At 39.8% G+C, this 15,725-nt stretch overlaps 1 protein-coding gene across 1 annotated transcript in view; it reads right to left on the bottom strand.

The window, feature by feature from the left end:
• LOC135198178 (serine/threonine-protein kinase PRP4 homolog) overlaps positions 1–15,725 on the bottom strand; it is a 277,937-nt gene that overhangs the window by 12,629 nt on the left and 249,583 nt on the right. Inside the window, exons 15-16 of the mRNA XM_064225699.1 lie at positions 3,666–3,772; positions 3,289–3,420 (exon numbers count right to left, since the gene is read on the bottom strand). Coding sequence (XP_064081769.1) covers positions 3,289–3,420; positions 3,666–3,772 — 239 coding nt within the window. The remainder of the gene's footprint in view (positions 1–3,288; positions 3,421–3,665; positions 3,773–15,725) is intronic.

Below are 15,725 nucleotides of genomic sequence, written 5' to 3' on the forward strand. Positions count from 1 at the left end.
GGCGTATTTGAGTCTGGGTGCAGTGAAATAGGCTGAGAAGCAGTCTGTGACGTCATCGCGCTTGCCATATCGGTGTATGACGTATGTTGTGACGTCACCCATCTCGTAGGGAGAGACTGTGAGGCTTCTGCCGGCAACTGCACGTTTGCTGCCAAACTACCTCCCACGTTCTGCATCGCTGTAAACATTGAATTTGATGGCGTAGCTGCAGCATTATTTCCCATAAATTGCAAGCCAGGGGGATGAGGAACATTCAGCGCTGCCAGACCCTGCTGGAACCGTGACGCCATATAATGCGCAAGCAAACCATCCAAGGTTGGTACGCCTGGTAGGCCTAGCACTGACCACGTACCGTCCAACCTATGCGCTTCGGGAGCCGGCGCCTGGAACAAAGATGGCGATGCTCCCCCTCTACCTGCTGGGAACAAAGGAGCGTACATATTATTCATAAAATTACCCAAGACCCCTCCTGACGTTTCCAATACTGAATCGCTAGGAGAAACCGAAGGGGTATGGGACAAATCAAAAGCAGGTGGAGAAACATATGGAGCAGCCTGGTTTATTGCCGATACAAAAGAAGCCGGTAAGGTTTGGTCATCCAAAGATGGCGTCACCACCTTCCTTTTGTATTGGCCTTTGTCATAGAACTTTTTCCACTGTTCCACCGACCAACCGCGACAAACAGAACATGGATTAGTAATCGTACATACGTTTTCCCTGCACCTACTACACGTTGGATGAGGATCCTTCGACACCGAAGTTAGAAATCTAGAACATGGAAAGCCACCGACTCCTGGGCATTTCCTTTGTCTCCTCTTTGAAACGGCAGACGATCCCGATGTTGAGGCAAAAATCTCCATCATACCACTTATACACTCTTACCGATCACACTCACATTGAGCACACTCGGAGAAAGAAAAAGTAATAAGAAATGAAGAATGAAATGGATAAAAAACGGGCAAACTGAAAACCGGCTTTAAATCAGATAGACAGTAAACATGTCTTATCTTAAAGGCGGTAGGAAAATAACAGGTGGGTCACAGGTCGCCGTGGGCATTCTGGGTATACATGCCCCGTGACCTGGTATAGATACCAATAGTCCCTGGATATCACAAGTGTAATTTTAATTCTACCGGTTTCCAGCTTGGCGCTAGTAAATCCTAATCCTAATGTTAAGACCGAAGGTTTGTTTCGTATATGAACAAAAGATGCAGAGTCAAATATATAATTATATTTGAGCTAAATAGGATTATCACTATCCTGTCTTTGTGTGTCCAGTAAAAAGATAAACTAGTTTTTCTTGTACACAATTTTTTCTTTGTAGCAACAGTACCCATTTAGCAGTAAATGGCCAGTTCTCTATAGATAATTATATCTGAGCTAAATAGGAGTATTTCTATCCTGTCTTTCTGTGTCTAGTAAAAAAGATAAGCTAGTACTTACCATATCTTTTAGCAACGGTACCTATATAGCAATAACAGACTCAATTTCTATAGACAGGTAATGTAAATACGCAGATTAGAAATGTAAACTTTTTTTCAAACCTAGGATAATTCTAATGTGTGGCCCTCATCTAAATTTGTAATATTATTGTGGTCCTTTCATGCAAAAAGGTTGGGGACCCTTGATCTACCTGATCTAAAGGATATTATTCAAGCCAGTAACAAATCTGATAAGTTGTTGACCCTCAAAATTCTACAGTAGAAGTAAATCAGATATATACAATAAGTACAGATATAGTTGTTATACACTTACAATACAGATATAGTTATGTTATCATAGAGTTCAACATTTTACCGTAATGAATGATAGCATATCCACAGTTTTCTGACCTCAAGTGACTCATGGCTTTTCTGCTACTAATGATCAAAGGTTGGTAAAATAAGATAGCATTACAGTCATAAACTCTTAACACAAGACTTTAAAATCAATAAAGACAAATAAAACTTTTCAATACCAAAAATCAAACATAACTTTCTTTACTTACTTTCTCTGTAGCTGTCGAAAAACAATAAAGATACTGTATCATGTGACTTTTGAAGACCTAAATTTGGAGCTAATTTTAAGGGATCGCATCATACGGGAGAAATAAAATTAGCGTATGTATTATTCACATACTAGTATCGTTTGATAAAATACAAACATAATGAATATGCATCTTTTCCATGGATCTTTTAAAAAGTTATGCTTTACTTCACTGCATCCAATAATATTGTGTGTATTTTCATATTACTATTATATTATAAAATACAAAAATAGCATTCAATATTTCGGTTTGGATATCAGCTGAGGACAATAGCGAGGTAAGTTTATTTTGCTGTAATTAGATAAAATCAGAGCGATTTTCCTGCTTCTAGTTAACGTAAATGAATCTCAAGATACTCTATTGATATGGGACAAGGTTATTTTATGTTATACAAAGTGTTTTAAAGTAAAAATATCACTTGAATGCATAAAGTTGTGAGCGAAATTTAGTTATTTTTTTCGTTAGTAGACGGGGCCACACATTAGAATTATCCATGGTTTATTGCATAAAAAAATCAACAGACTGCATTCTATATTTTCATTTGATTTCATCAGAATACTACAAGCTTTACATGTTTATTGTTTATCGAAGTGAACACAGTAAAATGTGTTTTTTCATGCCAAATAGTTTTGATTAAAACATATTTCTCTCGAATTTTGTTTACAGTCAAGTTTGATGGTGGTATACCGAAGTTTCCATGTTGCCGATTCACGATTATAGTCGTTAGCAGATAAACATTCTTTCCTCAGCTTCAGCTACAACTATTTAGCAGTAGTATATGCCCTTGCCGATCTTTTCTCCATAGAGAATAAGGATATAGTCATGTACAAATATATCAAGTCCTATTCTTTTTAAGGTCATTTGTAACATAACTACGGTAATTTTTTACTATTGTATGATAGTTGAAATGCAATCAAGCTGCTGTAGTTATTGGATTCAGCTCATAACAAATCAGCTGTTTCTGTCTGTATGCATTTACACAACAAGTACATATAACATTATTGACAATACTTTTAGCTTTCTCTTTTACTCTTTTTAACCTAACTAGAAAATTGGATAGATAAACAGGAGGAAAAGAGATTAGCCTACTGTAATTTGGTCTCAAAAATTGAACTCACATGTTACAGGAGATATATAATCAAATGATTGTTTTAGGGTGAAAATTTGGGGGTCGATGATATGCGAGATCGCATGTTACACGAGTATATATGGTAAATAAAACCTTTCAATACCAAAAATCAAACATGATTTACTCTACTTACTTTCTCTGTAACTTTGTCGACATCTCTGTACAGAAAGTTACATGCATTATCAAAATGTTGATCTTTAAATGCACCCCTCCTAATTACTTTATTTGGCATTTTTCCTTTCAAGTCCATGAACAACTTCAGCATCTGCAAATATAACAATCTAGATTCAATCTTCAATAACAATATTCTCAAAATTTTTCATAATAATCTACATACTAGCATTTTCAGGCCAAAACCACTTTTATGATGTTAGTTACCAAGCTTTTATTACATTTACAAATCACCAAGTACATTACTTTAATACAAAAATATCTGTCAACCTGAAGGGCAGTGTGTATAGAATTTTTTTTGGAACCAATATTCATATAAGGAATAAAAATTGAACTTACCTGATTATTAGTTTTCCCTGGGAACATGATCTTTCCAGTATACAGTTCATAAATAGTGCATGCAGCAGACCATAAATCTATACCAAAGTCGTAAGTCATACCAAGAACTGTAAAATAAAATGAATGAAAAGTTAAGCAAGTGTTTCAAAATATCAAGAAAAGGTAAAGTCAGTTTACTAGGAGTTTTGACAGAAAATTGCCATTTCACTGCATTACCTTCCTTTTACACAACTGGCATATACAAAAGAAAAAACCTGCTACAATAGTTATTAACCAAATGCACACATATATGTATGTATTGTGAACATGGGTTGCAAATATACCATGCCACTTGTGCCATTATCATCATTGATGGTTTTATGTCAGATTTTCCCTGTATGGGGTCAAGCATGAAATAGATCTCTGGTTCTGAATCAATATTATAACCATGAATACACTGTGGTACAAAACATATATCACTGTAATTCAGAGATTATCCCCAGGAAAAAAAAAAAAAAATTGGGGGGGAAGAGGTTAACAAGATTTTTCTGAAATCTTAACTAACAATAAATAGATAATATATCAAGTGTAAATATGAAATCATTACACAAGTGGGTACTATTAGCTTCAGTGGATCTAATGTGGTGCAATGTAGGCACTGCAGCATCCCTTCCATGCCTTGCTGAAGCCACTTTTTAGTGTTTTATTTTCTTTCTTCCTTCCTTTCTCCCATCTTTCTGTCCAACCACTCCAAACTCCTTTTTGCTGTGTTAAGTGCTGAATGACTGAAAGTGTCCCGGTGCTTGGCTTTATAGCCAAATTCTCATAAATTAAATAAACAAAGGATAATCAAAAACTTCAAATTACACACGTCTTGAACTAAGTACGTAGTTAAATCTATGTTGTTAAATATGAAATTTTTTTCATTAAAACTGGGTTCAATAGTTTCCCTCTAATAACAGCAACCAGTGGGTAGCGGCAGCTGTTATTTGAGCACTGGAGCACTTTTAGGCATTCAGCACTTAAAACAGCAAAAAGAAGACACTGCAAAGTGGCTGTTGTTAGGGGCCAAAGGGCTGTAGCAATTAAGCTTTAGCAATTTGTACGGTAAATTGCACCATGTGAGATGCACTGATGCTGCTACCTCCTTCGGTGTGTGACTTTATATTTATATTATTATTCATTTACTGTTAGGTAAGATTTCAGACAAACCTTGTTAGCTACAAAAAATAAAGTATTTCCTGGGGATTAATGAATTACAATTATATATATGATCTGTGCAACAAAGTAAGTTTACACAGTAAATTCAGTTTATTCTTTGTTCTAACATATTGCTTCAGAAAACAGGAGAGATGTCATTTCATGCCTGACCCAATACTAGAAAAAAATTTGAAATATGGCAATATCCTGTATGGAAGGTTCTAGATTATCAATTTTTTTATGCAATATTTTAGGTCTGAATAATTTGTCGTCTAAGTGCACCCCCTGCCCAATGCCACAAGAATTTTTTTTTGCAAAAACCACAGGCGACATGGATGGTCATGCAAAAACCTCCCATTTCTCACACCTACATACCACTCCATTACACACACATTCTCTTTCCATCCCCCCACTGCACTGCTCTCCATCATCCTAGATATATCATCCATGGCCACATCTTCTCCAAAAAGATATGTATGGGCCAGAAACCAAAAAGGTCCCCCTCCCCTTTTATTAGTCTATGCTTCTAGAAAAGCATTGTTAGTCAAGCAATTTCTGGTTGCTACTGGCTGATAAGGGGGAAAACTGAATACAATACCATTTTTCAACCAGCAGTCCTATAAAGTTATTTTAGGGCTTGAAGGTCATTTAATATGTCAAAAACCTATAATAGATGCCAAAAATTTTACTAAAATTATGAACAGAGGTAAAAATTTTTTGATAGAACTACATTAACTGATCATCATGTTCAGGTTCATTAAAATGTTCATCTTCATGGCTGAGAACTGGTGGTTCCAGCTTATGTGACATCATCCTCAAAATTGGAGAGGCTAGTGACGAGAATTGACACCAACTCACATGGCATCATTTCTAGGTGCATCCACTGGAACTCCAGTCCTTTTGCTCCCTGAAACCACCCATGTAGAGTGGGATCTAATAGGTGATAGGATGACTCCAGTAACCTACTCCAAATTGCAGCTTGGTAGTTAGTTACATTGTCTGATGTGAAGGAAAAGACTTGAGTGGTATGGAGGCAAAAGACTGATGTCCACACCTACATCAGTGGACAGTACACCTTTCTTTGCTTTAAACTGCTGAATAAATTTTTGGCATTGGCAACTGTTGATAGTTGGGTGGAATTTTTTGGTTAGCTTGAATACATATATTGTGCAATTGTGCAAGCAAACTCTTCCAAGACATCAACCACATCATTCAGTACCTCCTCTAGTTCCCCAAGTGTCTTAAGAGGCATTTACATAATGGTAATTTTTCAGTATAATTTTCAAAGGATGGGGTTTCCCTAGGGTTGGCTTAAAGTTGCCTGCAATCTTTCATATGTTAGGTTTTTGACAAGGTTTTCCAGCAGCTTGACAGTTTCCATTGGAATTTTGCCTCAGAAAATTTCATACTGCTCAAGTAGTTTCAGGTGCCTAAAACAAAGTTCGAGCACACAACGACTAGTTTGAGTGTTTGGCACTCGGTACCTTGCTGACAGAGCCACTGGCACATAACTCAGACTGGATAATGATCTGTTCAACAATGCTTCCTTCCACAGACTTCCAAGCAGCACCCTAATAGGCACTGATAACATGAAAAACACCAAGTCTGATGAGTGTTTTGGGGAATTTCTCAGGACATTACCATATGATAACATAAGCTTTCTTAGCTGCTGCCCCAGCAAAATACACAATGGTCCAAAACTGTCCTATTGCACCAGTCATATCTTGTGCTTGCATAAGACATTCTTGCACTGTGCTATTCTCTGTGATAAGGGCTGGTATAGGAGGAAGATATTCAATTTGGTAAGAGTCAATATTTCACTTCCCAGTGCATGACAGCCAGCCTTTCCATCCGGAACAGTCTAAGATAAGTCTTGCTGAGGCTGAAAAGAAATTTTCCTTATTAAAATTCACATAAGGTCTGAATCATGAGCTCTAACTGCTACTGACATATCTGCCTTGTTCAACAGAGACATTAGCTTTGGAGAGGGCTGCTTTTTCCCTCACATAGCATGTGGGAAGTTCATTTGGTACATACTTCACAGACTTCATTTTGTGAGCAGTTGATTTTGTTGCCTTTGTAGCAGGGTGCTGTTCCCAGATGGTGTCTCTTCTTGGAAGTCAAAGTTACCAAATCAAAAATGAATGAGAGAAGTCATTTGTGTCAATGTTCGGAGACAGGATCAGAATGTGATAATTTCTGCTTTGCCAGTAAGATGCCTGAGAGTTATGTTGAAAAATAAGTTCTTGGAAGTAACCTATTGTCTTCTTTGTGACAGCATACATAATATCATGACACAATGACTCGATGAAGCATACTACTTTGTTTTTCCCAGAAATCAAAGATTTGATGAAATGTTGTAGTAGTGCTACAGGGGGAGGAGATCTCTTATCACCTTGCGCGGAGGAGGGAGCCAAGGAAGTTCATCTGAGGAAAGAGATGATTACTCAACAAATAACAAGAGCTGCTTCCTCCAACAGTAGAGTCAGAGGCAGAAGCTTCAAAGACAACCTCTACAGCTAGTCCAGGGTGAACATTAAACGAATACACTACATAGTTCACTGCAATAGTTAAGTCTCTAAACCTTAATCTTTGACCACCAAGTGTTTCACCAATTTGCCTTACAGTTTATGTCTTATACTCACTGTTGTGGAACTCTCTATGATTTTAAAACATATACATGAGGTACTTCTCTTTCAGCATTGTTATCCCTTCAACACTGGCCCCTGAATGATTGAGTCCTCCACATATTTACAGATATATTTAAACGCATTCTCAAGAGCATTTTGTATGGCCTTATCAGCTGCTGACATTGATTTAAAAACTGAACCTTCTGGAGGGACGAAATGGTGGTAACAGGAAAGATGATACCTTGTGTCCTTTGCCACAAGTTCAACATCTTTTTATGACAATTTAGCATCATGGATGACCTCAGCCCTTATTTTGATAGCATCCTCTCGGCTTTTGGATTCAAGTCTCAGGAGGTTTTCATATTTCTGGCCAATCCTTTTTCCTCCTTCCACAAAATATGCATCCATGCTGAGGCAACAAGTCTTGACAATCACAGCTAGTGTGACAATGGTTTCTTTTTTCCTTTGAGCATTTAATTCCCAGCTTGGAATCAGAACAATCTTGTTCAGATATGTTTTTGGAGTCTATGAAAAACAACACATACAGTTATATATTTTTTCATAGTCAGTTGAGCATAGGCTTCCCTAATTTCAGCTGCCATCTGTATAGCAGACAGACTTTTTTCTGTTAAAGGAGAACATTTTTCATCTTTTTTTTTTTTCAATGTCGTAATGAACAATGCAGTCAATATTCCAGAGCTTTGCGATGCTCCTTCTTAAGATTAACAGGCTTTTCATCACCCATGCTATAACCTGATATAGGGAAAAAAATTGTGATATGGCGCTATGTGTTTTTTCTTTTACACGTTACAAGGTTTGTAGCAAGAAGAAATATAAAGGATATATAGGTAAACACCACTGTAGGAGGAACTTTTGTTGATGATGCTTCATGAATCTGTCGATAAGGGCCCCTTCTCAGATGGTGTTTACCAATAAGTTAAGTGATCATGAAGCTGTAAAATAACATTTCCTATTAACTTGCCACCCCAAAAATATTTGGACTACATAAGCAACACGTTTCGAGCTGCTGGTTGAAAATTGGCGTTGTACTCAGTTTTTCCCTTGTTGACCAGTAGTCATCTTTAATAGCTGTTGAGGGGTACTAACACCCAGATATTGCTTGACAAACAATGCTTTACTAGAAGCTTAGACATCAAATAAAAAAAAAGAGGGGGGGGGGGGTTATCGGGTTATCGTAGCCCATGGACTATATCTTCAGAGGAAATGAACCTTTTTATTATCCTAAACCAAAAGTTATTTTTTCACTTCAATTTGTGTTTTCCTGTAAACAAGTCCAAAATAATTTTAGAATTAGAATCAAGAGTGGATCTATTTTTGGGTCTAGTACCCCAAAAGATTCTATTTCTAGGAATAACATTCCTCTTGTCTGTGCCAAATGTTTACAGGAATAACATTCCTCTTGTCTGTGCCAAATGTTTACAGGAATAACATTCCTCTTGTCTGTGCCAAATGTTTACCAAGTGACCATAGACCATTGGTTCTTGCATGTCTTTGAGAAATTTGATAACTACAGGCAGCCCCCGGCTTACGACGGGTTCAGCTTATGACGTTCCGAGGTTAGAACGCTTTTCAATTATATTTATCAGAAATTATTTCCAGGTTTACAACGCATGTTCCAGGGTTACAGCGCTTACAATGCTGATCTGCCAGAAGAAATATGACTCCAAAAATGCAAAATAATCAATATTTGAAGTTTTTGAAGAAAAATGCAATAAGAATGCAGTTCACATAGTTTTTAATGAACCCAAAGCATTAAAAGTAAGGTTTTCTTAGGATTTTTGACGATGTTCTGGCTTATGACGATTTTCGGCTTACAACGCATCTCAAGAATGGAACCCTCGTCATAACCCGGGGGACTGCTGCTTGTATAGTCATAATTTGTAATGTTCCACACAAATGCCATGTAGGTAGGCAGACAACTGAAGCAAGCTGCACAATATTTTTGGCACAGTTCTAAGAGTTAGAAAAATTATGACCATCTAGGATCCTACTAAGAATTTGAAATTTACGACATTCCAGTATAAACTGAACAAACTGATTGGGCAATCTCATACTTTGAACAAAATTTTTAAAGACCATTCTATATACTTGTATGCCTTAATAATACTTGAATCCATCTGTAAACAAAGAGCTTAAATTTTTATATACCTTAGACCATCATATTTACATCCTAAATTTCTAAAATATTCCCCCGACACATTTTTCCAATATCTCAATCTTCAGAATTCCTGATTCCCCTAATGCAGCCCTAAGCCACATTACTTCTCACAAAATGATATTGTTATGATACAATAAAGTTTCATACATACTTACCTGGCAGATATATACATAGCTATCGACTCCGTCAACCCCGACAGAAATTCGAATTTCGCGGCACACGCTACAGGTAGGTCAGGTGATCTACCGGCCTGCCGCTGGGTGGCAGGACTAGGAACCATTCCCGTTTTCTAATCAGATTCTCTCTTCCACCTGTCTCCTGCGGGGAGGCTGGGTGGGTCTTCAATCGTATATATCTGCCAGGTAAGTATGTATGAAACTTTATTGTATCATAACAATATCATTTTCATACATTCAACTTACCTGTCAGATATATACATAGCTGATTGACACCCTTTGGTGGAGGGCAAGAGACAGCTAACTCCTGACTAGACAGGTAAACAACATGTGTTGTAGGTATTTATAGACCTTGGTTCCTGTGTTTCTAGACGAAGGGTCGACTTCCTAGCTATTGCATAGGAGTCTGCTTCGTCTCAAGAGCCTTAGCAAGATAGTGATCTGTGGCCAAGAGTTCTTGTGGGTCTACCGATGGGGTCTTATCCACTTACTCGGTCGAGCCTAATTGGCATTTGTCAATGGGTGCTAATCCGCTTATATGACAACATGCCTATGCCTATTGGCATAACTAAGGAGCGCAACACCGATCCCGATCACCTGTTCCTAACATGAGGGTTCGCGCTAAAATTGAAAAAGAGTTATCCCCCAAACTCCTTTCAAACCTCAAAAAAAAAATCACTAAGTTAAAATAAATTCAACTCATTATTAAAGGATCAGTGTCGGCTCCTTAACCCAGCAACGTATCCGCTGATACGTATAAACCAAGAGAGAAGGATCTCCCGTAGGTTAACTTGAAGTCCTTCGTGTAATGAGCAGTCAACACTTAGTTGCATCTCTCATATGTTAAAGCTAATATGTCTTCCTGACATATTGTTACGAAAAGAACAAGAATTTGCAAAAGCTCGCACTTCATGAGCTTTTAAATTCTCAGCTGTTTGAAGGTATCATCAAGTCACTTATGAAGTGCTTTAGAGATCACCATTGTTTCAAAGAAGACTAGGACTTTCTTTGAACTGGATCTCATCTGGATGAAGCCTAGCGCCTGGCTTGCGCCTGGCTGGCGCGAGGAGTATCCTGTTTGGAATACTCCTGGCGCCTGACAGTCGTAACACTCCTCGAATACTCCTGCCGTCTGGAAGGCGCATCTCGCTCCAAATACTCCTGGCGCCTATTAGGAGTATTAAGCTCAGAATACTCCTGGCGCTTGGTAGGCACATCGCGCTTCGAATACTCCTGGCGCCTGGTAGGAGTAAAAAGTCTAGAATACTCCTGGCGCCTGGGAGGAGTATCGAGGTCAGAGTACTCAAGGCGCCTGGCAGGAGTATCTCTTCCCAAATACTCCTGACCTATGGAAGGCGCATCTAGTTCTGAATACTCCTGTGGCTTGGTAGGAGTATCGCTCATGGAATGCGCCTTTCGAATGGCAAGTATATTGCGCTTAGCGGGCGCTATACTCCTATCAGGAGTTCTCTCTTCTCCAGTTGGCTCTTGTTGCTTGGATGAAGATCTAAGCCTAGAACGATCTACAGTAAAGTCAGGCTCTTTGCGCCTACTTGGCGCCTGGCTCCTAGTTGGCGCCAGACGCTTGGCAGGAGTTACTTCCTTTCCCACGTCTCGCCTGCCTAACGCACCGCTCCCCCAGAGATGGCCGCTTGTGCGACAACTCCCCTGTAGGGTTCGTCGCGCCCGACAGGAGATCGGTATTTGGATCTCTTAATCGGAAGCCTGTCATCCTTTTTACGAGTAGGCTCTTTAGAAAGTACTCCTACCAAAGACGCTAATTGCTCCTGCACATTCATCAAAATTTAGTCAGCTACATCCAGTAGACGATAGGAGATCTAAAAGTCCGAGAGACAAGTCTTCCTCCGAGGAGGATCCTTATTGAATACTTCCGTTGCTAACGAGTTCTCCTCCTAAATGTTGTTGAGTTTTCTCGTTGCAGAAGCTTCCCTATCCTTGCCCGAAGGAAGGGAAGGAGCCTGGAAGCTTAAAGAGATTCTGAGCTGAAATTGGTAGGACTCCTGATTTCTAGCTCTTGAATGTATCTCTCTGACCCTTTTGGGAAGTAGTTTGAGCCCTCATCGCGTTCCAAAGACTCTGTCAGTAAACGTTTAAACCTTGTCTTCTTCTGTAGATGACAATGTCAATACATTACCCGGACAACGAAACCTCTATCTGAAAGCGTTGATCCAGGAATAAAAGGCTTTAGTTCTTTTGCCAAACATACTATGCTGGCCAGAACCCATTGCCGAGTCTTCATAGAATTTGATTCCAGATTCTAAAGCCCAAAATTTCACTTGTCCTTTTGATCGTTTAGGACCAAGAGAAACATTTGATTAGGAGCAGTTCCATCTTGTCGGAACACGGAATCTGAGGCCCAAATTAGGATCCCATTCTAAGTATAAGATCTCTTACTCTTATCGTATAGAGGTATTGTATAAGATCCCGAAGATCTTAATTCTCTACTATCTCTAATATTCTTTGTCGAGACAGAGTATATCTTTTTACTGTGTTCATTGATAGCATAAAATACCAAGGTGATTCTTCCCTCTGAAAGGGAAGAAAACCATTATGTGGTTCACAGAGGTATCGGAAGAGGACAGTTTCCCCTTTCCATCTAGCACGATCTGCAGCAACTCTATGTCTTTAACATATTTAAAGGAATTATCAAGCTTCCCTTGAAAAATCCTCTCATTCATATTTACTTCTGGTTAGACTGCACGCAGACAGACTCAGAGTGGATGGTTTTTTCAGGTCCAATATTTATAATAGATTCCGATAAAATCTCTACTCTCTTAGAAAAAACCTTCCGACACATGCTGAAAGAAGAACGTGACCTCTGTGAATCCAACCTTTTTATTGCCGAAATGATGCATTCATCTTCTTCCTTTGACGCCCATTTATTTTAATATCTGTTAAGAATATATATAACTAGGGGAAAAAAGACTAAACTTTATTCCCCTATTTAAATTAAAGATGGCGTATCTTGCTACCTCTCTTGTTTCGAGGAAACGGAAGCAATCTATAAGAAGCTCGTTCATCTTCTGCCTTGCGAAGAGATCTGTGAATACTTTCCGCAGGGTCTGACAACTCTTTCCAATAAATGTTAAACATACGTTAACAGTTATTATCGTTGATCAAAAAGGTTCTCACGGACGTGCAAAATCCCGCATCGAACCTGGTAAGGATCGTTACGTTCCGTGTCTGTTTCCAAATAGGTTAAATCGTGCTCTGCCGAATTAAAATCATTTATAATACCGTCACATTGTGGTAAACAGCATTCATCTAGGAAACTCTTGTAAGGATAGTAGGAACTCTGTAATTAACCACGGTGTGTGCATAAGGCTTAACCGTACCGTTATCTTAAGGTGAATTTTCTACTACATTCTTTCCTCGCCGAGGCAGAGAGAGATCCTTAGCAAAACGAATACGATGTTATTCATGTTTGCCTAAAAATCCCCTCAATTCGTGGATAAGTCCCTGATTGTAGGGGGAATATACGGTGAAGCATTCGATCCCTTAGGAGAGAGAGATGTAACCAACCGTTCACGACCGAGAACCGGATGGTACTGGATTGGCTCACAATTACAGCCGTCTCGTTCACTGCCTGGCTGCATTCATTCTGAGTTGCCAGTTACTCCCTTCAATGAATGGATATAATAAAATTATTCTCGAGTCTAAGAAAGCTCTCAATAATGCAAATTTAAGCCAAACAACCTTTGTTAAATACCGAAGCTGAGTAGGTATTGTGTAACAAACCTTTTAAGCGAAGTCCTTACTAGGAAAATCCTGTAAGGATATAGATAATTCCGTAGCGAACCAGAAAGGCAACAATGGTATGCGTATATGACTTGTCATTCAGTAGTCGTATACAGCAAGCCTTCTACGACATTCTTTCCTTTCCGACATGCAGAGAAAGAATGGAAATCTTACTCTCTTCGTTCTTTTCGTCAATAATCCCGAATGAGTATTAGTCGAAAGAGATCGCAAATGACAACCGAGGATCGAAGAGAATCTCTCCAGCTTTTATTATCTTGGAAATAAGTCCGTATTTTACGCCTTTCTTATCTGGAAGAGCCTCTAATCAATGAATGAGAGCTCGTACGAATCTTGTTCAACTTCCAAACGATTGCCCCTCTTTCTGTAAATGGTTGGTTGCATTATTTTTTAGAAGGAGGATGATTTTAATATCCTCTTACTAATACTGAACTAATTCTCACAATTCTGCTCTATCTTCTATTCCTCAAGTTGGGAGAAGATTGAGCAACCGGAGGAGAGCGCTTCCTTTCGAAAGGTGAAGGGCTTTTAGCAGTACCGACTCTAACCTGACAAAGGCTACGGCAGCCTGTGCTACATCTTGAGTCCCTGCCTGGAAAAAGCCGAACTTGCTCTTGCCTTTATTGCATTAAGACGATCCTGACAAGGGCGACGGCCGCCTGTGCGACAACTCCCGTCCCTATCAGGAGAAGCCTCGAATGTCTTTCACCTTTCGCCTGGAGGACTCTTGGCGGTTGTCAGGCTCTTCTTGTAGGAGAAAGTGCCTGGCGCTAAGCAAGAGTATCTTGCCTAGAATACTCCTGGCGCCTGGGAGGAGTATCGCGATCGGAATACTCCTCGTCCTCGGAATACTCCTGGCGCCTGGTAGGAGTATCGCGCTCCGAATACTCCTGGCGCCTGGGAGGAGTATCGTGCTCGGAATACTCCTGGCGCCTGGCAGAAGTATCGCTTTCCTAGGAGGAGTATCGTGATCGGAATACTCCTGGCGCCTGGTAGGAGTATCACGTTCCGAATACTCCTGGCGCCTGGGAGGAGTATCGTGCTCGTCGGAATACTCCTGGTGCCTGGCAGGAGTATCGCGTTCCGAATACTCCTGGATCCTAGCAGACGTATCGCGCTTGGAAAGTTTTCTTGTTGGAAAGTTCCGAGCATCTGAAAGGCGATCCTCGCCTGAAAAGTTCTGTACGTCTGGAAGGTTATTTGAATCTGGAATCTTCCGCCTTCTGGAAGGTTCCGCTGTGCGGAAGGTTCTGTGTGCGGAAGGTTCCGATCTCTTGTACATTTGTTCTTGCTTAGAATTCGACAATACTTCCATTTTCGACATAGCCCTCCCTTTCTTCTGAATGAGAAGGACTTCCATTTCCGATGAAGATCCTGGTTCATAGTGCTTCAGGCGCTTTGCGACTATATTCAGGCCCTTCAGGTGCTTTGCGCCTCGTTTCAGGCGCTTTGCGCCTTGTTTCAGACGTTTTAGGCGCATTGAGCCTCGTTACCGGAGCTTCATGCCCAAGGAGCTAGAAGCTTAAAAGTTATATATATATGTGTAATCACTAAACGAGATCCATATAATTCATTCGATCAACAAATATTCTTTAATATCTAATTCGTTCTTCTCAGAATAGATATATTTTCATATACATGTACCGATGAGGAATTTATTGAAATAACTATTTCAAACCCCCATGGGATAGAGCCCCCCCCGTCCAACTGTACGGGGGGACGAACCCGGATAGGGCAATGCCTCTACCGCAACTGTTATCGAATGATGTCTTCCTTTCTCCGTCTCTTCTGAGGTTCCGATAGCCAGACGAGATTATCTTGCATCTTCATTTAATCTACGCCGTTGAATGTTTTTTCTCCTTATTCGTCAAGACGATAATAATAAGGGGAACACATTGAATTAGGATGCCTTTCCAATGGCTATCCCTGGCAGTCTGGGACGTCCTACAGAACCTGCCGAGGGGACGCCTGATCGGTGGGGATTCTCTGTAACCTCCGTAAGGCTTTCGACATTCCTTCTCCTCTGGGCCTGTGAGCTTGGAAGAGGTCTAGGCCTGGGAGCGAGACAAGAGCCGATCAAACGCACCCTCTATTGCAATGGGGAACACTATAATCACTT

Source organism: Macrobrachium nipponense, chromosome 21 (assembly GCF_015104395.2).
Source record: "Macrobrachium nipponense isolate FS-2020 chromosome 21, ASM1510439v2, whole genome shotgun sequence".
NCBI classification, from domain to species: domain Eukaryota; kingdom Metazoa; phylum Arthropoda; class Malacostraca; order Decapoda; family Palaemonidae; genus Macrobrachium; species Macrobrachium nipponense.